The 25,649-nt window shown below is 44.4% G+C and overlaps 1 protein-coding gene and 1 gene segment (V, D, J or C); both read right to left on the bottom strand.

Moving 5' to 3' along the window:
* Positions 1–337: 337 nt before the first annotated feature.
* Positions 338–7,762, bottom strand: LOC133269794 (T-cell receptor beta-2 chain C region-like). The segment is given in 6 exon segments: positions 338–687; positions 2,134–2,240; positions 3,278–3,295; positions 3,673–4,008; positions 6,792–6,896; positions 7,711–7,762. Coding segments are annotated over 6 exon segments (645 nt in total).
* A 4,449-nt stretch (positions 7,763–12,211) lies between these two features.
* On the bottom strand, positions 12,212–16,155 carry LOC133269678 (trypsin I-P1-like). The gene is made up of 5 exons (XM_061454239.1): positions 15,996–16,155; positions 15,405–15,573; positions 14,578–14,831; positions 13,174–13,310; positions 12,212–12,461 (listed from the first exon to the last, which is right to left on the bottom strand). The coding sequence occupies exons 1-5, from the start codon at positions 16,033–16,035 to the stop codon at positions 12,312–12,314; spliced, it is 750 nt and encodes a 249-aa protein (XP_061310223.1). The 5' UTR covers positions 16,036–16,155; the 3' UTR covers positions 12,212–12,311.
* Between the last annotated feature and the right edge of the window lie 9,494 nt (positions 16,156–25,649).

The following is a 25,649-nucleotide window of genomic DNA, read 5'->3' as shown; positions in this document are numbered from 1 at the left end:
AGAGGGTGGGCGTGGGGATCAGAATTACATGGCTTGTAGCAAGTTTGGAGAAAACCAGGATTGGATTCCTGTTCTTGGTCTCAGTTTCCTGGGGACTGACAGATCTGAGTTGTATAGTAGCCTGGCAAGAAACATGCCCTCAGTAATGACTGCTTACTCTAGATATAGGAACCTACAGAGGATGACCTCCATATGCACATATATTTTACTCATCAGCATCACATTTGTGTATCAATTCTAGTATTCCATTCTTAAAAGAATTGGCAAAACTCACAGGAAGTTGTGTTGCAGGATATTATTGCTACAAAACACCGAAATAAAAACCAGTAACTCACGCTTCTTGAATGGAAAAGAAGCTAAAACTTTATTCCAAATACAAGGATGGGTTTTCAGCCTCTGAGCATTAACAAGGTGTTAATTTTAAAGATATGATACTATAAGATACATACGACACGATGTGATACGATATGATATAGAAGTACAGGGAAAACCCAAAAGTGATTACAACAAAGTGGAAAGGACATTGAATCACCAAGAAATAATATTCAGAAGTTCTTAGGCAGAAGAATAGATCCTTTGCTATAGAAAAGTAGAAATTCTAATTTGCTATGTTCCTGCTGATGGCCACATCTTCATTCATTCATTACGACAGTTCTTCACTTATTCTCTATAAAACTTGCCACCAACCTAATTGAAAACAAAACAGAATAAATATATAATTTTTTAAAAAGGCAAAAGGAACAAATAAACAATATAGGAAATAATAGACCGTACTTATCAGTGTCTCAACTGTTGTGTCTCCTGAGAGCAGCAACAGAAATAACCATGTTGAATGTTCATGCTTTCTCCCCTTTTGCACCAAGCAGTGTCTTAACCTGTACAGATTATTTACTTACACACTGAATAACTTTGTATGTAAGATCTGGTGGCCTTCTGTAGTGGAGTGACTGCATCAGTCACCAGTGACAAGGGAAGAGCTGCGATGTCATCTACCTGAGCAACCTCAATTAGTGAAAGATGTTCCTGCTCATGGAGGGGCTCATGGTGTGGGACCAGATGATCTTCAAGGTCCCTTTCAACCATTCTGTGATTCTATGATTGTGATCCAGTAAAGTACAAAACCTACTCTCTCTAGTATCCTTTTAAAAAGACACTAAACCATAGCTGAGATTGTGTTCATACTCACCCTTTAACTCTAGCAGGTCACTTTCTGAAATATATCTCCCAGTCCTGCTTCTAAAAGAACAAGCACTGATGCTTCCACTACTCTCACCAGAAATATCTTTCAGCCACATGAGAAACTTAACGATTAAAAGTATTTCCTATAGTTAGTTCAACATAGATTCATAGAATCAGCTAGGTTGAAAAAGACCTTTAAGATCATCAAGATCAACCATTACTGGGAAGATCACCACTAAACCATGTCACAAAGTGACTCATCTACATCTTCATCCCAGTTGGGCCTATTTTGCTGGTGAGGAGGTGTGACAGGTAGAAAGGGCCTTGGCTCTGAGTAAGCACAGCTCGGCAATAGTGAAAACATCCCTCAGTTATCAACACTTTTCAGAATAAACCCAAAATATAGCCCCATTCTAGCTACTATGAAGAAAATTTAATTTATACCAGCCCAAATCAGCACAAATATTCAAAGTCTGTCATACTGTAAGTCTGTAAGACAGTAAGTTTATCACCATGTAAATAGTGATATATATCTCCCATTTGTTCAGATTTAGCCCATTGTTCTTTGTAAATCTTCGTTCAGATTTATCCCACATATCTCCTGAACCCCCCTGTTTATTACTCTCACTGCAGTCATAAGTCGATACCTACAGAAAAGTGCGGTGTATCTGATATTTCCCTTCTTTATTTTCTAGAGAAGTTGTCCTTAATTCTCATATTTTTTCATGTGTTTAAAGACTATTTTGAGGAGGAATTTCTGTGCTAGATAGCATTGATTTTATTTGAGTTCTGGAAAAACAGAAAACTCATCACTTGTGATTTTTCAAACCAGCCTGCCCAAAGCCTGACAGAATACATGAAGAACAGGTCCTCAGCTGAGAACAGATTTTTTCTGTACCCACTGACCCTTGTATTAGTGAGTAATCTCAACCTGCAAGTGGCACAGTAGCCTACCTTGACTGTCCACACCAGACCGCTCACCAAAACTGCGTAGAGCAAGGCTTTGCCACAGAGAATGAGGTAAGTGAGCTTCAGAGAATTTCCATACCGCAAGTAGGACTCTGCAAATCAAACATCATTTGTGCATTGCATCCTCATCACAAGAGACTAGATCTAATGTAGCTCTAATCAAATAAAACCCCTTGAAATCTTTAGCCAGGTGACACACGGGAACTAGAGCCAAATGAAATGGCTCTGTTGATAAGACACAGTAGCAGATGGGAAAGAACACTGTGATTCAAACAACCAAGAGAAAGCAAGTCTAGGAAAGAGAGAGAATGCCTTAATGCTAAGGAAGTAATTCCTGATTGGGAATGTTTAACCATTGTGTTGCCATACCTACTGAAAAACTAGGCTATTCATGTGAATCCCTCTTAGGAACTTCACTTGAGCTGAACCGCAAGATACACATTTTGTTTTCATGCATTATTGTCTGTGGCCTTGTGAGTGCTGCTGCTGTATCAGGGAAGTTTTACACAGCCCACAGTAACATAGTCTCTAGAACTTTAATTCTTGTGGATTTTTCACTCTTAAGGAATTGCAGTTGAACCTGGTCTTGGTTCAACCTTAAGATTCCTGAAGCATAAAAGAAGTTGGTGAAAACCAGGACTGTGTAAAGATGCACACATAGATATAGATATCCTTGCAGTCTGGAGGGGAATGGGACTTGTAATGAGAAATATTCTGAATCTGATACTAAGAAATATTCAGGATTCTGAATCTTAATGTGATAATCACTTGGCTGAGTATGAATTTTTGCTTTCATGGCTGAGCAAAAAGCTTCCCAACAGAAGGCAATGTTAAGGACTGGAGGAGATGATAAAAAGAGCAAATTATGCTCTATAGGGAGACGCAACAATTTCTTCTGCTATACCAAGAGAATCATAAAGAAGAGCTAAACCCCTCAAACCACAGCTACATACAGTGAGAACATACAAACCTCTTGAAGCATGGGGTTTTTTATTCTGAAGTACAAATCACTTGGACGGGGAAGTAAAAGCCATTATTCTAGTTGAAGTCTCACAAACCTTGTACTTCACATCAGCAAAACTGGGATTAAAATACATACAGATACTTGCCTGTGAGAAGACACACATACCTTCCGTGAGTGCACAGCCTGAAAGAGAAAAAGGGACTGAAAGTCATATTTCTCTTCAATCCAAACAGCACCAATTTTTGAAGTTCAGTTTACAGTATACCAGCTAATTAATTTTACTATACTATAGATTTTATGATACTGCACATTTACCATAATACAGGAATTTCTCAGGGAAAATCTGGAAGAAAATTTGAGAAACTATAGCTGTACAATGATAATGTGGATCCAGAGTCCCAGGACTATGAAGTGACATATGCAGATACCTACATATTTACATAAATATTTGTGCCATAACCACACCCCGTGTTGAAGTTGTATAGAGATACGTTTCACACTGTAACCCACACCCTTTTGATTTGGGATTTCTAGTTTGTGATACACGTTTTTTTTCTCACCAGCATCACCGTAGATTAATTTGTGTATTGATTCCGGTGTTCCATCCTTAAAAAAGTTGGCAACACACTCAAAGCGATTTGAAGGGTTGAACCATTCCTGGTCTGAGATCCTCAGTCTGCTGGTCAATGAGTAGGTACTCCCATTGCGTGTGGAAAACTCATCTGTCCCCACCCCTTCTGTCCTCGTAGCACCATTCACCTTCCAGACCAGATCCAGGTGGTCAGGGTAGAAACCAGAGGCCAGGCATACCAGTGTGGCCTTGTTCTTCTGTTGGATCTCTGCCTTTGAAGGGGAAAAGATGGCCACGGCTGGAGGTATGATTTCATCGTTCTTCCCTGAAACAGAAAGCAATATGGCCCAGGGCTTCCGTAACTATCTTCAGTGAGAAACTGCTTAAAATTTGTGCTTTGTGACTCCTGATATATCTGGCCTTTTAACAATTGCCTATTAGACCATTTGTATCTGTTAGATATATACAGAGACCAGGAAACTGAAAGCATTTGTCTTCTCTCATTACAGAGAAAAAGAAAAGGTCTGGCTACAGAAATGCATGAGTGTTTAAACTTCTAATATATCTCTGTCAGAAGAATAGGAAAGCTAAAAGAACCTGAGCAAACGGATAGGCAGAAAAGTACCCAGTGGTGCTATAAGGCCTGTATTTGTAACATTGTGCCAGTAGCTCAGAGTCTGTGTTAAACAGCACAAGCATCTTCAACTGATTGAATTACATTCCTGGAGATGTAGTAAGACATGATGATTATTGCAGCATTCAGAATTATACTGCTATGTGATACCCTACTGGGACCCCCACACCCCATCTGAGAGGAGACTTGAAAGGAAGCAGTTAATCTTTCTCACTGAAGTGAAGAACACTCTAAGTAGGAAACCTGAATCTGCCTGGGACAAGTTTTGCTTTCTGTCTTAACTTGCTATCCTTCTGAAGAGTATAAAATACAGAACTCTTTATGTTATTTATTGTTTAGGTATGAGAAGCCCTGGACTACGCATCTTCCCAAACTGATGCAAGATTCTATATGCTATATGCTCACAAAACAAAAGTTGTCTCCTGTCCTAAAGTATTTAATACCTTCAATACCTACATACACGACTAAAGACAACAGACTTCCATGATCAAAAGGATGTACAAGGTAACAACAAGGTATTGCTCAGAAGCTATGCAGTGACCCTAAAAGCCACCTCTCCGCAAGCCATCTTTATTAGAGTGACGTTTTTACTCATCTAGCATAATAAACCCACCAGACTGCACGTGGAAACAAAAGTGCCAAAGGGAAAACTTTCACTGCTTTTCAGTGTGAAGACACTACAAATTGTAGATGCTCTTCCTGATCACTCCCTCCTCTTTAGAGTGGAGAGAATGAGTAGAATTAGCAGCAACTTACATCTTGCATAGATCTTGACCTCTAAGCCCCAGTGTTCGCTTTCCACTGTTAGCCAGTTAAGGCTAATGATTGTCAGTGCCTACAAAGATCTCTGGGGTGCTTCTGTGACCATGTGTGAGGTGGTACAGACTTCAGGAGAGATCACTGCATAGTAATGCAGATAAACCCCTAGAAGTCTGGTGCTGCTCCACTTTGCTTACAGTGGATATGAGGAGAGGTTGATCACTTTCGCTGCTCCCTTCTAGTACTTGGCTTTAGGAATATTTTTCCTAACCTAAAAGTACCTCTGACAGAAGTTCATTGGCTCAGAGCCTGAAGAGCTAATGAGTGAAGACATGGAAAACTATAGGGAGGACACAAGAAAAAGGCAAAGAGGAAGGCAAGTGAAAAAGGCAGACAGAAAGGATGATAAAACTACTGGAAAGACAAAGAAAGCCAGAAAATGAGCTTGCTTGAAATGGAATAATGAGACTGGTACAAGCAAGAGCAGTGACAATCAGGAAAAAAAAGTGCTATCGACAGCCCATTCTGTTCTGATCTTCCGCAGTGTTCATGGCAGCTGCTGTCATAATGCTCAATCATTTCCATGCACAAACTCATACATTCTCTGTCTCACATTCTTCACCCACCCAAGAGAAAAAAATAACCACAGTTCTTCCATTCTCATCATGGCAAGGTCAGTTTCATGATTTCTTGTTATTTTCACTCCTGTTCTCATGTTGAGATCATTTGTGGATATGCTGCCCGTCATTAATGCAAGGGAAATCTTTCAGTGTTCTCCACATTGAGCGCTCGGGTTAATCACAGCTACTTACCTGTAACTCTGAGCATGGCACCAACTCCAAAGATAACAAGCAGAGCTAGACACAATCAGACTATAACCTACAGTGTGATTATGTTCTTCTTGCCAGCCACTTAGTTCTTTCAAATGGTGCTGTTTAAAGGAGCAGGCATCTGTGTGTATTTCTACAGTTTGCTATAACGTATATATATATATACAGTTCGCATAACATATACAGTGACAGTAGCAGATGGAAAAGGTTTTTTTTCCCACTGGTTCCAAAATGCCTTGATATAGGGGATGTTAAATCCTTTCCTGGGAGGGTATAAGGCAGAGAAAGCAAATATTGAAAAGGAGAAAGAATAGAGGAGAAAAGTGCACTGAGACAAAAAGAATATGATGCTTTTTGAGAATTAGAAGCCATGAAAAGGACTGTTAGAAGAAGCCCGTGCCCAAAAGCAACTCCAGGCAGCCTGCCCACCATCTATGGAGAAGGGGGCAAAGTACCAGCTTTTCCTGTCTGATTCAGCAGACACAAGAATCCACACTCTACCTCTGAAATGCTGCATTTCTTACACAGATGAACTGCAAAAACTCACACAGCAAAGGAGAATCTTTCGTCCCCAACCTCCATGTTTTCTCAGAGAATTGGAGGAAATAGAACTATTTCTACCTTTCTCCTTCATGAATTATTTCTACCTTTCTCCTTCATTTCCTTCATAAGGAAATACAAAGGCAATAGAAGGATCTCAAAATCTGTGCCTGCAATTCCTACACTTCCATATCAGCGCATCTCATTTTAACAAGCAACCAATAAAGCATTAATCCTGTCCTCATGCCTGTATGAAAAATGATCATTATTCTGCTGCTAATTAAGAATGCTCTTGTCCCCTCAACCGGCATTACATAGATCACAGAGATTGGAATTCTATCTTACCTACGACTGTGAGCTTTGTCCCACTGCCAAAAGACAATCTTGCATTATTCACACTGTTTTGCAGCTGCAGGAAAACCTCTCCTCTGCTGTCAGTCTGAGCCAAGCCTGTGGACTAAACCCTGCCCTCATGTAGTACCAGCAAATGAAGAAACACAAAGTACATTTAAGGTCCCCTCCAAAAGGGAGATGTCTGTAAGGAAAAGGGAGCGCTACCACATCTGTGTGTCTAACCAGGTGAGTTCAGTCACAAAAACACCTCTTTCACAGCCCTTTTGCTTCAGGCTTAGATGAATTGATTGTTACAGTTTAGAGGACATTTATCTATTTATCTAGCTGTGCTATCAGAGAATATTTCCCATATTCAGAGGCAATAATTGTCTTTGCTTATTTTCAATCAAACAGACTAATTTCCTTAAATGCCTCATTTTCTTTCAACATCAAGAATATTCTTCTTGTGCAAAAAAAAAAAGCCTTTTATTGTTTTACTTACAAAATAACTTTCAACACACAGAATCCCCATTTGATTGGTTCCTGAACACCCCTCCCTTTCTCCTTCCCTGGAAGGAATTCTCCTTGCTCTCTTATCTATGATTATTAAAGTTAGCTGCATAATTGACTGTGGTCAGTGAGGGATCAGTGTATTGATTTTCACCAGCTCAGGGACCTCAGATTCACACTGGATTTCAAATAATGTGCTGATCACTGACTTTGTGGAGGTTGAATTTTATCACTTGCAGTCATTTGATTCTATAGTGGAATGCTATGATACGAAAGCCTAAGACACCAATATTTCTGACTCCAGAAGCAATACAATGAGATCACTATCATTTATCAGAAGCAGACTTGTTCTCCCAGAAGTGTAGCCCAGATAGAAACATTCCCTGAGAGCTATTTTATTTGAAATGAATGATATATTCACTTTTGTAGTTTTCAGTGGCCTTTTGGCGTCTCCTCTGAAATAGGAAGGTCATTGTCCTGATGAGTCTGTTTTCTGGAAAAACTTGCTAAGTTTTCTGTGGACACCTGGAATTAAACAGCTGCAGAGAGCTGTTAACATTGCTTATTATAAACTTGGGTGTCTTCTATTTTATCAGCTGGAAATGCTAGTACGCTTATTTGTCTTTCTTGGTTACCTGAGTTAACACATGCTTTAGTTTACCCTGGAAAGATTCAAAGTCATTTAAGTTTGTAGAGTCCTTATTTTGTTTTCTAGACCTGTCCAAAGTGTTACTGTAACTCAGTTTTTTCCAGACAGATAACCTTTCATTGACTTGTCCTTCATCATCTATAGCACCAGAAGAACTATCATTATGGAAATGCATGTATTTTTAACCCATTCCTCATTCCAATTCTTTCAATGGTCAACTTTTTCTTCACTGAAAAGGCATTCTTTCAGTTCTCCAAAGTGAAAAGTGTGTCCCTACCTAGAGTATTAAATTTAGTCTATTCTTCAAATTACAGTGGGTTACTAGCACATCACAAACCCACCAGTTTTATAATGAAAGGGACGATAAGGTTGAAGTTCTCTAAAGAAAAGATGGGGGATTTGAAGTGATTTAAAAGAGAAAACAAAAATATCTTACCTAGTACTGTAAGTTTTGTGCCAGCACCGAAAGTCAAGCTATTTGTGGTCACAGTGATGAAGTGTTGTACTATAAGCCAAGAAAAGCAGAAGCTTAAGCAGTGTTTACTGCATCTGAAATCCCAAAGATTCCCAAGAACCCTTGATCTCTGTCTGAAGGGATTTGGCTGAAAACCAGCTTGAAATACCGTTATATAATCTGTATGATAATTTATAAAAGAATTTCCAGAGTTTTTTGATACTTACTTTCACTGGCTACATTTCATCTGAAGTTGTTTTACAACCTTTCTGTATTCTGCATTTTATCTCATTGATATAGAATCATAGAGTCATAGAATCATAGATTGGTTTGGGTCTAAAAGGACCTTAAGATCATCTAGTTCCAAGAGCAGAGATGAGAGGCAGGATCACCTCCTTCAAGCTGCTGGTCATGCTCCTTTTGATGCAGCCCAGCACATGGATGGTTTCTGGGTTCAAGCATGCACTGAAGAGGCTCATGTTAAGTTTTTCATCAGCCAACACCCTCAAGTCCTCCTCTGCAGACTGCTCTGAATCACTTCTCTGCCCAACCAGTAGCTGCTGTGAAGCTGCTATTTTCATTTTGCAAGTGTAGAAACCATACAGATGTGCCTAGAGTGGAGGAGGCTAGATGTCAGTCTTGTAAGCTAAGCACTGTGAAGCCTTCCATTCTGCACCTTGAGGAGGTAATAATCAAGTAATATTTGCTTTGTGGTTGTCATAGTCACATGCCTTTTCACATAGGATGTTCACCTTTTTTGCACTGAACTAAAATCCATTTATTTTCCCTTTCAATGGCAGGTGAGCCATCCTGAACAGTCTTTTACAATCCCATTCAATTTTCTGATAGCTTAAAAGTAATTCACACAAGGGCAGTCCAGAAGAGTAAGTTGGCTAGTCTGAGACAAACCCTTGATATCCATTGGGAAGTACTCCATTGAGACAGTGTGGAGAAGGTTTAGAGAAAACCTTTGTGCGCACAGGCATGAGTCAGTCAGTGGGCACTGGACTTACTTAAGAAAGATACAGCATATTTTGCATAGTGCCTCTGAGAGATGCCTGCTAGATGTCAGAATTCTTCTTCTAACACTCTCATCACATGAATAAAGAGCCATTGTTTATCGCAAACATTATCACGTCATAAGAGAAAAAACACAAACACCAATAAACAACCAAACCAACCTAATTCTCTGCTTCACATACTCGGATAGGCTTTAGGTGCACCTGCAGCCAATCATCCGCCTTACTGAAAATTATTTCAATGTCTCAGAATCCTGTTTTCCAGAGAGGGCAGGGTGGCTCTCAGATGATGAAAGGAAGTCCTAGTATACCAGGTCTGTCAAGAAAAACCAAGGCAGAACATACCTGCTGAGCTGCAGAGTTCTCTGTAGCTGTCTTAACACAGGTTAACCCTCCCACAAGGCACAAAGGGGTTTTTGTAAAGGCCTCCTGGAGAACATATCATTGTGGGTAATCTGTCCCCACAATGATACAACCTCCTACAAAAAACAATCCCACCCGTGGCTCCGCCCTCCCATTTTTGTCACCGTGAAAGATTGCCTTGGGAACCACAGGCCACATCCTTCCTTTGCCTGTTTGCGTGTGACGGTCCAATTACCTCTGAGTGTAGACACTATCCCTGGATTTTTAATTCCGACATTTTTCTCCTATAGAAAAAAAAATATACTTTTTTTATGAACTAGTTTTAAATGCAGTTATTTTGCACTTGGTAACTTTATGACAGTGTTCATGCTGCTTTCCTCCCAACTATTTTTCTCCTGTCCCAGAATGACAAACAAACCTCAAGCCCACAAGTAACTCCTTTGCACTGAGAGCAACTTGCTTGCTACAAACCAGTGTTCCTGTTTGTAGCCTGGTCTGGTTGTGAATATCCACTTTGGTCTCTGCTGTGCTTGTCACAGTTGCTCTGAAAGGGAGGGAAGTAGGAGGCTGAGCTCTTAATTTTGTATTCCTCTGACTGTATTGTTATAGGAAGCTTCTCCCAGGTGCCTGTGACCCTAGCTATGAAAATGCTTCATCTAGGAGTGTGCTTTCAGTTTGGAGACTGACCATAGGGAGCATGGACTGATGGTGACAGGTAACAGATGCTTTTATCTCTCTCCCTTACACATAACCAAATGAAGATAGAAAGTCATATTCTTCCTCCCAAGAGGGCAAGATCTGTGCCAGTGAAGCTGTGCATGCCAACACACACTGAGGCAACACAGGGAAAGATAGCTACATGAACAAAGGTTTGGGACAGTCTAGGCATATCAACATTTTCACCACTGCCTCCCTTCCCTCTTCCACATGCCGGCCACCCCACACCCCCAGGCAGAGCAGCTCCAAGCCAAAACCCCCCATGGAAACAAACTGGAGCACCGCAAACAACACAATTCCCAGAACAGAGAATATGCTTGGCAAGAGGGATGACTCCCAACCTGAGACTCTGTCCAGCAAAAAGAGCTATGGAGCCAAGCGTCACGGCACGTTGAAAGCAGTTACTGCCAAAACTGAGGGACGGATGCACAAGAAGCCTGGCATCAAGACATGAGAACGTAAGGATGCGGAGAAGAAGTTCCAGTCTGTGAGACTGAATGGCCAGGGAGCTGAGCTGCTGACTCAGCCTGGAATGATGGCACAGACGAGGATCAGCGAGTACCGTTGGGGACGCGAGACCGCTCCACGCTCGAAGCGCATCAAGACCAGCACTCGAGGCCCTGCAGGCAGCGCCCGGGGTGCGCCTTCGTGCGCGCAGAGCACCGCAGACACCAAGACCCGGGTAAGGGCCGGGACGCAGCCGACGGGCGACGTGACGGCCACGGCCTGGCTGGAGCTGCCCTGCTCCTCACGCTGCCCCGTCCGGGAAGCAGTGGCTCCCTTTGCCTGCCCACAGGGGCTGCTCCGGGCACCCCTCTCCCCTGCGCTGACCTCACACCCCTTCCTGCATTTCACACCTCGGGATCTCCTCCAGCCCCAGTCCTTCCACTTGGCTTTCAGAGGGACGGGCTCTGCAACCACCGCCGACAGAAAACCCGTGTCAGCCGCTGGCACCTTCTGGCCCTCGGCTGCAGAACTTCTTGTAAGAGTTTCATCATTTGTGATCCATGTTTTATTGGAGTCCCTGTGAATGTAACAATGCCCTTTCTTCCCAAATTGTCCCAGGGGCATGCACCACTCCAAATGCATGCTTTGGACCAGTATAAATGGTGACTCTTTTTCCATGGCTTAACCCTAAGGCTCAAGTCAAAGCTATTAACTCTGCCTTTTGAAGAGAAGCATTACTAGGCAGTGCTCTAGTTTCTAGTATTTGGGTATTGGTTACCATTACATATCCAGCTCTTTGTTTTTCTTCCACTGTGTAGCTGCTGCCATCAGTGAGAATCTCCACAGCTGCATCATTATGAGAGCATCAGCATGGGTTTAATTTGCTGGGATGTGATCAAAAGGGGAAGGAAACCCTCACAGTCAAGAAATGAATGACAACATGAAGGCTCTGAAGAGCTGGCAGCAGATGTTATAGCAGAATGTAAGAAAGAACATGTAAGGTAGCTGTGGAAACTACTAGAACAGTTGTTATTTCCTTTATCATTGTTATTATCGGTGGTAGCAGTAGTGATTTCTGTTATACCTTAGTTACTAAACTGTTCTTATCTCAACCTATGGGAGTTGTATTCTTTTCAATTCTCCTCTCCGTCCCTCTGGGAGTAGGGGGAGGGCAAGAAGGGATTAAATATTTGATCAGAGTGCCATTCCCTGCGCCTGTCCTCCGTATCACAGCCTATGGGGCTGCTCAGAGAAATGCTGCACAAAGAACGGGTGCCTGAAAGTGTTTATTTTTTCATAAATTTTGTATGCCCAGTCCCAAAACAGAAGAAAAAGTTGAGGAGAAAAAGCAGGTCAGGTAGAACGGGAGGGTCTCAATAGGCAGCAATGGTTGCCTTGATCCAGGAGACGTAATTGCAGACCTTAGTGTAAACCCCAGGGTAGCCTTTCTGGGCACATCCAAGACCCCAGGAAACAATGCCCTGGAGCTGCCCGTTGCAGACCACTGGACCGCCGGAATCCCCCTGTGCATATAAAGGATGTGCAAGTGTTACCAGTGTAAGTGATGAGCCAGAGATCCCAGAAATCACTGACACCTGAGGGAGCCCCATCGTGGTTTTTCCATAGAGAAGTTCTACAAAGGCCAGTTCGGATTAGCACTCTACGTCTGATGCTACTGTGCCTGCTTTAGCTCCAAGCACCGCGCAGCTAAGGACGAGGAAGCTGCCTGTTTCTGACAGATGCAGTCCTTGGCAGATGATTAGGCTGTGTTTGTCTTAAACATTATTCTGCCAAGTATTTCCAGGGAGCTTGGCCCATGTCAAATGCAGAGCGATTGCCAGGTACGGCCGTTGGCCAGACTGCCTGGTGTATTGGCTAGTTCATTTTGGTAAGGCCAAAACTAACATTTGTGTCCTAAGCTCTAAAGTCCCAGTGGTTACTGTTCACTCTCTGGTGCAGTGCTCCTCCTTTTTTAATAGCCTGAAGTGCAGAAGGCTGCTTCTAGAAATTTAGTGCAGAGTTAGTGCTGTCTGAGAAGGAGGCAATGACTGACTGTTAGAAACCCAGCCTCACGCACTAAGGAACTTCGTTCCTACGCCTCCACTGGTGTTAAATAAAACAATAACCTTCAGACATGGCAATGCAGTGAGTCTAGTAATTCTCTAGTAGTAAAGCCTCTTCTGTTGGAAAAAGGTGGGAGAGAAACGTAGGTGAAAGGAGAGGCAGATACTTTACCTGGCAGGAGTCTTTTCCTCCCTCCAGGAATCCTACACATATCATGTTATTTGTAATTTCCCCAGGGTAGGCATTGCTGCATGCACTTGAGGAGAGTACAGGAGCCTTCAGGCACTGCAAAGTATCTGGATATGAACCTACAAGAAATAGGGATCGATGGTTGGTATCATCTCTGATTTAATTTCAGAGCCTGGAAATGAGCTGTCTGAGCAGAAAAGGAAGCACCAAACATCCTGGTTCTGCAGTTGTCACTTCTCCTCTGAACAGTAATCACAGCATGGATGGAGCAGGTTTTAGTCATGGGTCCACAGTTCTCCATTGCAGCCACACTGATTTTTCAGGTACTGTATTGGGTTTTCATGGTAAAGTTTTGGTAGTGGGGGGACTACAGGAGTGGCTTCTGTGAGAAGCTGCTTGAAGCTTCCCCTGTGTCCAACAGAGCCAGTGGCAGCTCACTCACCACTAGCTAAGGCTGTGCCCATCCACAACACCGGCACCCTGCCCATGGTAACGTAACCCTGAAGGGGGGGGGGAAACCCTGCACAATTGCAGTGGGAGAGTGGAGGGATTATATGTGAGAGAACCAGCTCTGCAGACACCAGGGTCAGTGAGGAAGGAAGTGGAGGAGGTGCTCCAGGCACCAGAGCAAAGATGCCTCTGCAGTCTGTGGTAAAGACTGCGGTAGGGCAGGCTGTCCCCCTGCAGCCCATGGAGGTTAATGCTGGAGTCGATACCTCCCTGCAGCCTGTGGAGGACCCCACGCTGGAGCAGGTTTGCTGCAGGGGTGCAGGAAAGGCTTTGGTGGGCACCTGGCATCCAGCTCCGGTCAAGCACCACAGTCTGCTAGACAATCATCAGTTGTCAGGTCTGGAGCTGAGCGCTACTGTGAAGCACATATACTGGAGGAAAACTGCGCTTCAGGAAAACCATCCTCTCGCTGCTGCAGCTTCAGTTGTCCCCAGTGGATTAGACACCAGTCACCGTCCATACCTCTGACCACTGGTGTAAGAAAACAGAACTCTCTTGCAGTCATTTGAGACCACAGTCACATATTTATGTCTTGCGCTCAGAGAAGCGACAGCTCCATTGACATCAGTTAAATTGCTTGTGCTTGGCACTGCACAACTGAGAGCTCCAGACCACAAAATCTATGGCACAAAATCTATAACATTGTGAACAGCACGTGGATGACTTAAGTGGTTCCACGTCCATAAAACAAAAACAGAGGAGGATCCTTACAAAGGCTTGCCTTTAAAGTAGTCACATGGTTACTGTCCTACAGGGACTTACCACTCAAAAAGACCTGTCCCGCACCACTCGTCTGTTCTTTACCCTGCACTGTTAACTGTGAGTTAAATGTCTCCCAGGCCCTCATGGTGCCATACATGCCCACAGGGTACTCACTTCCACTGCTGCGTGTGTTTCCCCAGCCAGAGATGATGCATGTGGTGCCTGCGGTCACGCAGCTGGTGGGCAGAGAAACTGTTTGTACAGCTGAATTCAGCTGGGCTGGTGTGGCGAGTTTGATGAGCATAATGTCATTGTCCAGTGTGTCGGAGTTGAAACCAGAGTGACGGATGATTTTAGATGCTCTGATCACCTGCTGTGTCGATTCTTTGAGTGCCAGGTTATGTTTCCCAAGCTGTACTTGCATGGAACTGGAAAAGAGAAGAAATGGCATATATTTATGGCTACCAACAAGTTAGAAGGAACCTCCCTGTCACCTTATGCACTCACTGCAACACAGCTGTTGTAATAGCTGCTTTTGTGCAGGTTACCTTTCTTGTCCTAGGAATCCACACTGAGATCTTACCCATTCCCAGTTCCGATGGTGAATTTCTGCAGGTTTATTTTGTTGAGCTGAGACAAGTTGTATGCATTACCGTGCTTTATACAAGCATTTGGGGGAAAGACAAACTGTCACCCTGAGCTCGTTCCTCTCCCTCTTCTCCAGTGCCTGAGTTTTAGCAAGATTAATGGAATCCATAAGAAATCACAGCCTGTATCTCACTGCTCAATGGTCACACTGTCATTTCAGAAAGTGCTCTGCATTCAGAGACGTTTCCAGAAGTGGAAAACCCCTTATGATGCTTCAGCCCAGCTTTCTGAACGAGATGCCCATTCCTTGAACGGCATCACTTACATACTTGGATCTCACAGCTCCGAATTCCTGCTGGAAGTGAACTGGGAGAAAGAAGTAGGTTACAGAAGATCATGGTTTTTGCACTTACTACTTGTAGCAGTGAGCAGCTGTCACGACCCACTGGCTGTTGATAAGGGAGCCTCCACAGAAGTGATACCCAGAGTTCAGGGACACCTGAAATGGGACGGAGTTCGCTGCACAGGTGTAGCCTCCGACAATCTTGTCATCATCATCATCATTGTTGACGGGGAAGGCAACTGGGAGATAAGAGGTAAGAGATAACTGTCAACGTCTAGCATAAGGAATCTTGTGCCCCTGTGACTGAAGCATCTCACTTGCCCATAGTCCAATGATTTACTGTGACTTTAGGACTTCATGGGCCAGAGGTTGTGTCTTTATACTTCATAGAGCTTAATAGAGAGCCTGTCTGGTTTTGAAGCTGTGCACACATTTCAGTACTCCTGGGCCAAGAACCCCTATGAAGTCATTTCGTTCCCCATTTTGAGACACAAGCAATTATGATCAGAGGCAGCAGACAAAAGAAGTTGCAATGCTCTCCCTTAAAAGTTTTGCAAGTTGAACGTGGGCTTCACTTTCCCCCTGTCGAACACCTTCCAAACTTGCTCAGGAAATGAGCTTCCTTAGGAATTCCAAAAAGAAAAGTAAAAAGTATACTCACCTGCCACGCCAACAAAGGCGACAAACAGTATGTATTTCATGATGGTGACACAGCCCCACGGCCCGACTGGTGGACTGGAAGCATGAGCTGCTAGAAATACGTTTTTCGAAACGGCCTTATCTCTTGTCCAAGGTTTTCTCCAGGCAAAAAGTACACAGTGGAAAATTGGAAGATGCAAATGTGGGGATTGAGAGGCATTGGTAGAAGGTGCAAACCATAGATCAGTTAATCATAAACCTTTCCTCATAGGGAGCTATTCTAAGTTATTGCAGATGGTGCCCTTCAATTTAAAAATACATCTGGGCTTTGGAAGATGTGTAGTGGTTCGGTTGTCTCATTCTTCTATGAACAAAGATACTGTGAGCACAAATACTGAGATGTGCTGAAATCCTTCTCTGAAAGAGTGATAATTCCTGTCATGATGCTGAATTTGCTAAAGTTTAAAGAGTTGGGTGAATAAACCTTTTTTGAAGCAGCTGCTAACTTCATCATGTTAGCTGCTGGGAGACATGGGATACCCAAGTGACTGTAAACGCAAGTCGTATGTTTTGAGATGCTGACTTGGTGTGACAAAGTAAGGAATAATAGTTTTTCTTCATTTTAATTCCTGAGAGCCCTGAGGACGGGTGCACAGTGCCACTGCCCAGATGGGAATTTTCCTTCACATTAAAGTACAAGGGCAAGGCCAGGGTCTCCACCTTATCTTGTGCTTTACACTGGTATCAGTGCACAGTTCTGTTACAAACATGTTTTATCCTGGGGAACAAATTAAGATTAGAAGCTTTCTGTGGAAAAAGGTAAAATCCTGTAATGGGACTAAGCATGGAAAAAAATTTACCAAAACTATGTAATCCCACCATGCTTATGCAGAGCACGAACAATTCTTGATCTGCAATAGTATTTAATTTGTTCTCCTTGTGAATTTATTATTCCTTTGTCCATAACATGCCATTGGCGATAATATTGCTTTAACCTATTGCTTTAACCTTTAACCTGAGATATAGCTTTAACCTGTTGCGTAATATTTAGGCTATGAAGGACAGCTTCATTTTCCTTCATTTCAAAGAGTTCAATATTTGGTTAAGCATCCACCCAAATTTCAGGAAAATCCAGTAATTCAGAGTACAAATTGGGAAGATCAACCATACCTGCCTTTATCTTGGCACTTGTTTTTTGTTTCCCACTGTTACTTATTTAATCTACTCTGATCTTTAATTATCAGTTCTTCTTAAGAGCATGAAAGACATCATATAGGGATGTCTGGTAACCCCCTTGAAGACGAAGGTCTCCCTGAGTCTCTTTATGCTACTTGCTTAAATCAACAAGAGAAACAATTCCCAGGCTTCTGCCAGAGCTCACAGCAAAAGTTTTGGGTCATAGTTCCTGTGGTGCTAGTGTGCCTAAAATCTTGATGGTAGACATCTAGTGAACATACCTCATCCAAGTCCCCCTCATTCTCCTGTCTGCCTCTCAGGGGCCTCTTCTAGAGGACCACATGAATCCCAGAAACCCAGGGTGCTTGCCAGCAGAGCAGCTCATGGAGAAAACTGATCTCAAATGAAGGTAAATGGGACATTTGTGATACACAGCCCAGAGGTCATCAGGCAGCCAGACTGCTTCAGAACAGCCCTTCAGGCCTTTCAGTGAGAAAGATAAACAGGCTCCTTTGCATTCAGGCTGAAATTGGAACGCCTATTCCTGCCCCATTCTCCTTCCTTTATGATGACAAATTGCTAAAGAAATATAAATATCATCTTCTGCTCAATGCACAGACGCATTGTAAAGACTTTTCCATGGGCTTTCAAAATATACACTCCAGGATGTACACCTCCTGCTGCAAACAAGTCTCTCATTGAATGCAGTGATGCTGCAGTAGAATGCTGGCAGCTCCAGAGGCACAAGGAGGAGGAGGACTGGCAAATGGAAGGCAGCTGTGTTAGATATTATCAATGGACAAGCAATGGCAGGTTGCACTTCTAGAAACCTGTGTTCCAAGTTCAAGTATTTCAGTCAGCCACATCATCATTGGACTCAGATAACCTAAACACATTAGCCCAGGCTCATGCAAGCTCCTGGGAAAGAGGCACATGGTGAGACCATGGGTTGACAGAGACAAAACTTCCCAGGAGCATGAAGTAGAGGAGCTTCTGAGGCCAGTCCTTGTACATCTCACAGAGCTTGGCGGCAGAGGCACAGCTAATTCTCTCCTCCCCAATCTCTCCTGCACAGGAGGAGCTGATTGAAAGACAACCCACCTGACCCAGGAACATCAGGTCCCTCGTTGCTGGAGGCCAGCAGGGTGTCTGGGGAAGGGAGGGTTTGCATCTTTTGCTCTTTGTATCTGTAATGGACGGTGAGAGATAGGCTCCTGGTTTAGGATGTTCCAGTGCAGTGGTCTCCAAAGTGGGGTGCAAGCCCACTTGTACCCCCATGGGCATGTACTAGACAATCCACTGGGGCATGGGAAGAAAACATTACAACTTTGCTGTTACACAGAAAACATTAGAACTTCAGTATTATATGCCTGTAATTCAGCATTATATGCGTGTAATTTCAGTTACTAAATACAGCTATACTTGGGGTGGGTGCTCAAAAATAGTTTACCATTAGGGGTGTGCAATCAGGACTGTTTGGAGACCACTGTTCTAGTAGTTTCCACAAGTACCTTGCATGTTCTTTCTTACATTCTGCTATAACATCTGCTGCCAGCTCTGCAGAGCCTTCATGTTGTCATTCATTTCTTGACTGTGAGGGTTTCCTTCCCCTTTTGATCACACCCCAGCAAATTAAACCTGTGCTGATGCTCTCATAAACGACAGCCTCATCTGCCGTGTTTCATTTCTCAACCTACATGAATGTGCTTTCCGCCATGACACAGCTGCTGCATCCTGCTCCAAAGGTGTCAGGTGAAGGCTGTGTATATTTCATTTGGGATGCTCTTCAGCAGCCTCTGCTCTTCCATTCTCTTCCTGCCTCAGAGTGATAAAGACAAAGCCTCATGTTTCAGAGTGGCACAGAACTCAAGAGGAGAATTTAGGAGTTGCTGTGAAGACTTGTGAAGTTTCAGACTCTTGTGGCTCTTGCTAATTCCTCTGTAGCCCAGTGGCTGCTGCTGCTGCACTTAAAGAGAAGGGATTCAGACCTTGTGCTTGTGAAACTCGGATCCTCTTTCTGTCAGCTCCTCTTCCTGGGGATGCTGATGGTTGTGGGAGGCTACAATTGGCCAGAACATTCAGTTCCCTACCAGTGTCCTTGAATGTTGGGAGTTGCTCCTGTGGAGGGTCACTCCCCCATAACCAACGGATCCTCTCAGCTGCTCAGTGCTTGAAATTATAAGTATGGATTGGGTCATGTATCTGGATTCTAGTCAAATCTTGCAAAGCCACCAGATTTGGAATATGGTGCCTAGCAAAAGAAGAGAATCCACAATATCAAAGCAGGGTGTATCTGAAAGGAGATAGGAGAAAGCAGAAACACTACCCTCTGTCTTACTGCATTACATGATCTTTCCAATATTCGTGCACTTTTGATATCCTTTTCTGTGCATCCTAACCTGCTTTTCTGGGCACATTTGTCCATGTGGCTTATCACTACTGTTTTGTTCTTTTTAGTTCCTCCAGGCATTCTCCATGGATCTCTTTTGTCCTGAATTTAAGGCATACCTCTGCAGGGAGAGCACAGATCAAGGACCATGCTCCTCTGTAACAGCAAACGTAATCTTCCTTCCGTAAGCATTGCTTAGAGCCTCAGGTGTCTGCAGTGATGCGTCCATGTTTGCATCAGTGCCAAACTTGCTGACTGGTGGTGCACTGGACAGGATGCCCAACTAGCAAGGCTCTCCATACTGTCTGTCATGAAACCACAAAGCTCCCAGGGCTCTGTGATACACAAACCTAAAGTATTGGAGTACATTTACTGAAATTGGAAAAAAATTCCCCTGCATGATGCAGCTGTGGAGATTCTCACTGATGGCAGCAGCTACACAGTGGAAGAAAAACAAAGGGCTGGATATGTAATGGTAACCAGTACCCAAATACTAGAAACTAGAGCACTGCCTAGTAATGCTTCTCTTCAAAAGGCAGAGTTAATAGCTTTGACTTGAGCCTTAGGATTAAGCCATGGAAAAAGAGTCACCATTTATACTGGTCCAAAGCATGCATTTGGAGTGGTGCATGCCCCTGGGACAATTTGGGAAGAAAGGGCATTGTTACATTCACAGGGACTCCAATAAAACATGGATCACAAATGATGAAACTCTTACAAGAAGTTCTGCAGCCGAGGGCCAGAAAGTGCCAGCGGCTGACACGGGTTTTCTGTCGGCAGTGGCTGCAGACCGTGTCCCTCTGAAAGGGAAGTGGAGGGGCTGGAGAAGAGACCGAGGTGTGGAATGCAGGAAGGGGTTTGAATTCAGCGTAAGGGAGAGGGGTGCCCGGAGCAGCTGCAGGGCAGCTGCAGCCAGGCCGTAGCTGTCGCGTTGCCCAGGTCTCGGTGTCCGCGGTGCTCTGCGCGCATGAACGCACACCTCCAGGACCTCAAGGGCCCGCACTCATTGGCAAAGCACCGACCGGGCGCTGCTCTTGATGTGCTGCTTCAAGCATGGAGAGGTCTCTCATCTCCAATGGTACTCTATGATCCTCTTCTGTGCCATCATTCCAGGCTGCGTCAGCAGCTCAGCTCCCTGGCCATTCAGTCTCACAGACTGGAACTTCTTCCTCGCACCCTTTCATTCCTAGGTCTCGACGCCGAGCTTCTTGCGCATCTGCCCCTTCTTTTTGACAGTTACTGCTTTGAGCGTGTTGTATTATTCTGATGGTATGAAGCAATGAGCAACGCAGCAGGCAACCTGCTATTGGCAGAGATGGGACAGGTAGCAGACAAGGTAAAGAAGTGGGAGATGGAAGCAGTGTGAACAGGCCACAGTTTCAGGCAGGATTTCAGTGTGTGCCTTGTTCCTTGGCTTCTGCAGGTGCTGCATGTGGCTTTGGTTGTCCCTTTCCTCAGGGCTGCTCTCAGTCTAGTCTTCCACCCATCTTTTGATTGCCCTCACCCACATGCAGGACCTTGCACCTGGGAGGCAAAGGGAAAGAAATAAAGGAAATATACATCACTATCTGTACAGTGAATGTGTATTGGGTCTGGCTGGGATGGAGTCAATTATCCCTCATAGTGCTTAGCTTGTATTTGTATCTAGAAAGGTGCTGATAACACACCAGTGTTTTGGATACTGCTGCGAATTGCTCAAACAGCATCAAGGTTTTGCTCTCCAAAGTCACCACTTCCCTGCCCCACCTCCTACTCCAAAGGCCACTATGCTGGGTTTGGGCAAGAGTCTGGGAGGGGACATAGCCAGGATAGCTGACCCAACCTCACCAAAGGTATATTCCATACCTTATGACATCATGCTCAGCAATAAAAAGCTAAGACAAAAAAGGAGAGAGGACATTCATTATTAAGACATTTCTCTTTCAAATGCTTAAATGCCTTCTAAGGTGCTCTGAGGCCCTACTTCCCAAGAAGTGGCTGAGCATCACCTGCCGATAGGAAGTAGAGAATCAATCTCTTTATTTTCCTTCATATCTTCATGTGGCCTTTGCTTTTTCTTTATTAAATTGACTTTATCTCAACCTATGAGTTCTATTTCATCTTATTTTCTCCCTTCACCCCTGTCCTGCTGAGGAGGAGGAGTGATAAATGGGGTTTGGTGGGCACAGAGCAGCCAGCCAAGTTCAACCTACCATAGGATGTCATCTTAAATATCCTCTCCTTTCACTATTTGATCTTTTCAGTGTGCAGATATGCCCTGAGGAGGGGTTGCTGCTTAATTTTAGGGCTTCGTGGTCAAAAGCACAGAATGTTTATGAAAAGAACTTCCTAATATCCCTAAAACAAATCTGCAAAGCTCAGGGAGTCTCTGTAGTTCTGCCTGTTTCTTGTAGCTGATTCTTCTGTAAATGATGAAGGATAATCCAGAGATGATATAAATGACCCTATCACAACTTCTCTGTGAAATTCCCCAAGTAAAATGACACCACTGTGAGAAAATATGGCCTTAAATGTCTCTTGCTTGCAATATGCTAGCCCTTCCTTGTTGTCTGAAGCTTCATACAGCTTGACCCATGAAGCCTCCTATGAGAGACCTGGAAATGAATATCAAGGAACTACCTGTCATATCTCCCTCTCACTCATTTGAATTCATGGTCTATAAGGCTCTTCCTTTTGGCAGGTTGCAGGTGAACGTTAAAGTGGGACAAGACTGGTCTCTGCTGGTCGTTCTTGGGAATTGCCTTATGAACATGGCCTGAGGAGGCGTCAGCACCGCATGGAAACACTCCTTCAAACCAGTACTGGGGTGATTAGCTTGTTTTTAAATAAAAGGGAGCATGGGAAAGAGAGTCTGTTACAGGCAGTGAGGACATTGAGCTGTAGACTCGAGAACGAGACAGAATCATCTTCAATGAATTGTAGTAGAATGGTCTTGGACCCTGAATAAACAGTGCTGAGATCAGAGGCAGACTAAGACCAAGGCCAGTAAATAATATCTCACTGTTATTATTTAGGCAGAGACAGACAAATAAAATCCTAAATGTATTTCTGAAACTAACTCAATTGAAACAAAGACAAACATCTGCAGTCATGCACAGTTCACTGTGCGGGTGGTGAGGCACTGGAATGGGTTGCCCAAGGAAATTGTGAATGTTCCATCTCTGGCAGTGTTCAAGGCCAGGTTGGACGGAGCCTTGGGTGACATGGTTTAGTGCCAGGTGTCCCTGCTCGTGGTAGGGGGGTTGGAACTGGATGATCTTAAGGTCTTTTCCAACCCTAACTATTCTATGATTCATTGCCATGAGTAGTCACTTAAGCACACACTTTTGCTGCTGTAGAAGAGAGGATACTGAAGGGGCACCTGAAATCACCTTCAATATCTTGCATTCTGCAGTTCTATGCCTTAGTGCTAAATGCTTCAGCTTAATCTATGTTTCTCATTCCCTTCCCTGGGATACAAAGAGCTGTGTCCACTGAACAGGACATAAAATGGGTGAAGGAGAGGTGGTTCGGCCCATGAGCAATCCTAGAGAGGATCAAGCAGTGCTGTGAAAATGGTGGAGGTGGTAAACAAAGCACGTGTGCCATGTCAGCAGGTGTGTGCTAAAACATCCTTTCAGCATCATTAAGGTACGCACAGGCCTTTAAAGATACCTAGGCTAGCCATGACGGATCCAAAGGAAACAGTACCCAGCAGAGCAGCATCACCCAGACACACAAAGTTTCAGGCTGCCACTCTGCTTACCAAGACCTGCTCGCTTCCTTTTCAAACATGGTCCTCCTGTACCAGTCCTCTGGCTTGAGTGACAGACACCACCACCACCAGGGACTTTCCTTGACTAGTCTGGTTGGATTAGTTATTTAGGTTAGCTTAACAGTCACTCCAAACTGAGAAATTGCAACTGGAAGTGAAACCTCTGACTACGTAATTCTCAACCATGATTAGCAGGGAAACTAGTATCCGTGGCTCCCTTTTTTGCCAGGACTGCAAGATACAGCCTACTGCAGCAAAAGGCTAGCATTTCAAGAGGTGATTCTGGAATTAATTTCTGCTTGGAGCCTAAAAACCCAGTCTGTTTTGCAGCACTGTATACAGAATTTCTGGACCGTATTTGCACTTACCTCCAGCTACCATTCATCGCTCAGTTCCCCTCAGTTCCATCTTCTTGGTCCAACTTCACACTCTCTTCTCCCTTCTCTTCCCCAGGAATCAAAAAATGATCAAAAATGTATTCTTGAAGAGCACTGAATCCCCCAGTGAAGAGAAATGGCAAACAAGCACAACCAGATATGACAAAAGAAGAAAACACACCCTAAATAGGAAAGAAACATGAGATTTATAAGGCTAGGAATTGTTCCAACCCAGATGTAGGACCTTGCACTTGGCCCGGTTAAACTGCATAAAGTTGGCATCAGCCCACCTCACAAGCATGTTGAGGTCCCTCTGGATGGCATTCCTTCCCTCCAGCGTATCAACCGAACCACACAGCTTGGTGTCATCAGTAAACTTGCTGAGGGCTCACTCAATCCCACTGTCCATGTCGCCGACAAAGATGCTGAACAAGACCAGTCCCAACACCGATCCCTGAGGGACACCACTCGTTACTGGTCTCCAGCTGGACACTGAACCATTGACCACAACTCTTTGTGTGCAGCCATCCAGCCATTTCTTTATCCACCGAGTGGTCCATCCATCAAGTTGATGTCTCTCCAATTTAGAGACAAGGATGTCATGTGGGACAGTGTCGAACGCTTTGCACAAGTCCAGGCAGATGACATCAGCTCCTCTGCCAACAGTTCCATAGGTTCATCATAGAAGGCCCCCAAACTGGTCAGGCAGGATTTCCCTTTAGTGAAGCCATGCTGGCTGTCACCAAGCACCTTATTGTTTTTCATGTGCTTTAGCATCCTTCCCGGGAGAGTGTGCTCCAAGATTTTGCCAGGCACAGAGGTGAGACTGACTGGTCTGTAGTTCGTTCCCTGGGTCATCCATTTTCCCCTTCTTGAAAATGGGGGTTATATTTCCCTTTTTCCAGTCGTTGGGAACTTCACCTGACTGCCATGACTTTTCAAATATGATGGTCAGTGGCTTCGCAACTTCATTCGCCAGCTCCTTCAGGACCCGTGGACGGACTTCATCAGGTCCCATGGGCTTGTGCTCGTTCAGGCTCTCAAGGTGGTCTCAAACCTGATCCTCTCCTACAGTGGGCCTAAGGTCTTCATTCTCACTGTCCCTGCGTCTGCCTTCCAAGACTTGGGTGGTGTGGTCAGAGCCTTTGCCAGTGAAGACTGATGCAAAGAAGTCATTAAGAGCCTCAGCCTTCTCCAAACCCAGGCTAGCCAGTTCTCCCAACAGTTTCCAGAGGGGGCCCACATTGTCCCTAGTCTGTCTTCTATTCGCTACGTACCTATAGAATCCATTCCAGTTACCTTTCACATCCCTAGCCAAGTTTAATTCTAACTGGGCCTTAGCTTCCCCAACCTGGTCCCTTGCTTCCCGGACAACATCCCTGTATCCTTCCCAGGCCTCCTGTCCGTCCTTCCTTCCACCTTTTATAAGCCTCTTTCTCCCCTCTAAGTTTCCTCAGCAATTCGTTATCCATCCGTGGAGGTCTCCTGGTCCTCCTGCTGGATTTCCTTCTAGTTGGGACGCAACACTCCTGAGCTTGTAGCAGGTGATCCTTGGATATCAACCAACAGTCTTGGCCCCCCCTGCCCTCTAGGGCTATATCCCATGGAACCTTCCAAAGCAGGTTCCTGAAGAGGCCAAAGTCTGCTCTTTTGAAGCCCAGGGCAGTGAGCTTGCTGCACGCTCTTCTCACTGCCCTGAGGATCTCAAATTCGACCATCTCGTGATCGCTACAGCCAAGGCTGCCCTGGAGCGTCACATTTCCAACGAGCCCCTCCCTGTTGGTGAGCACAAGGTCAAGCATGGCACCTCTTCTTGTCAGCTCCTCTATTACTTGTCAGAGGAAGTTGTCTTCCACACAATCGAGGAACCTCCTGGATTGCTTGTGCCAAGCCATACCGTCCTTCCAACAGATAGCGGGATGGTTGAAGTCCCCCATGAGGACAAGTGTCTGCGAGTGTGAGGCTGTTCCTATCTGTCTA

The sequence above is a fragment of the Pezoporus flaviventris genome, unplaced genomic scaffold, assembly GCF_033815535.1.
Source record: "Pezoporus flaviventris isolate CSIRO_AGI_PZ_B2104156 unplaced genomic scaffold, CSIRO_AGI_Pfla_v1 ptg000015l, whole genome shotgun sequence".
In the NCBI taxonomy this organism is placed as follows: domain Eukaryota; kingdom Metazoa; phylum Chordata; class Aves; order Psittaciformes; family Psittacidae; genus Pezoporus; species Pezoporus flaviventris.
The sequence above is the reverse complement of the archived record's forward strand: the minus strand, read 5'-3'. Positions and strand labels throughout refer to the sequence as shown.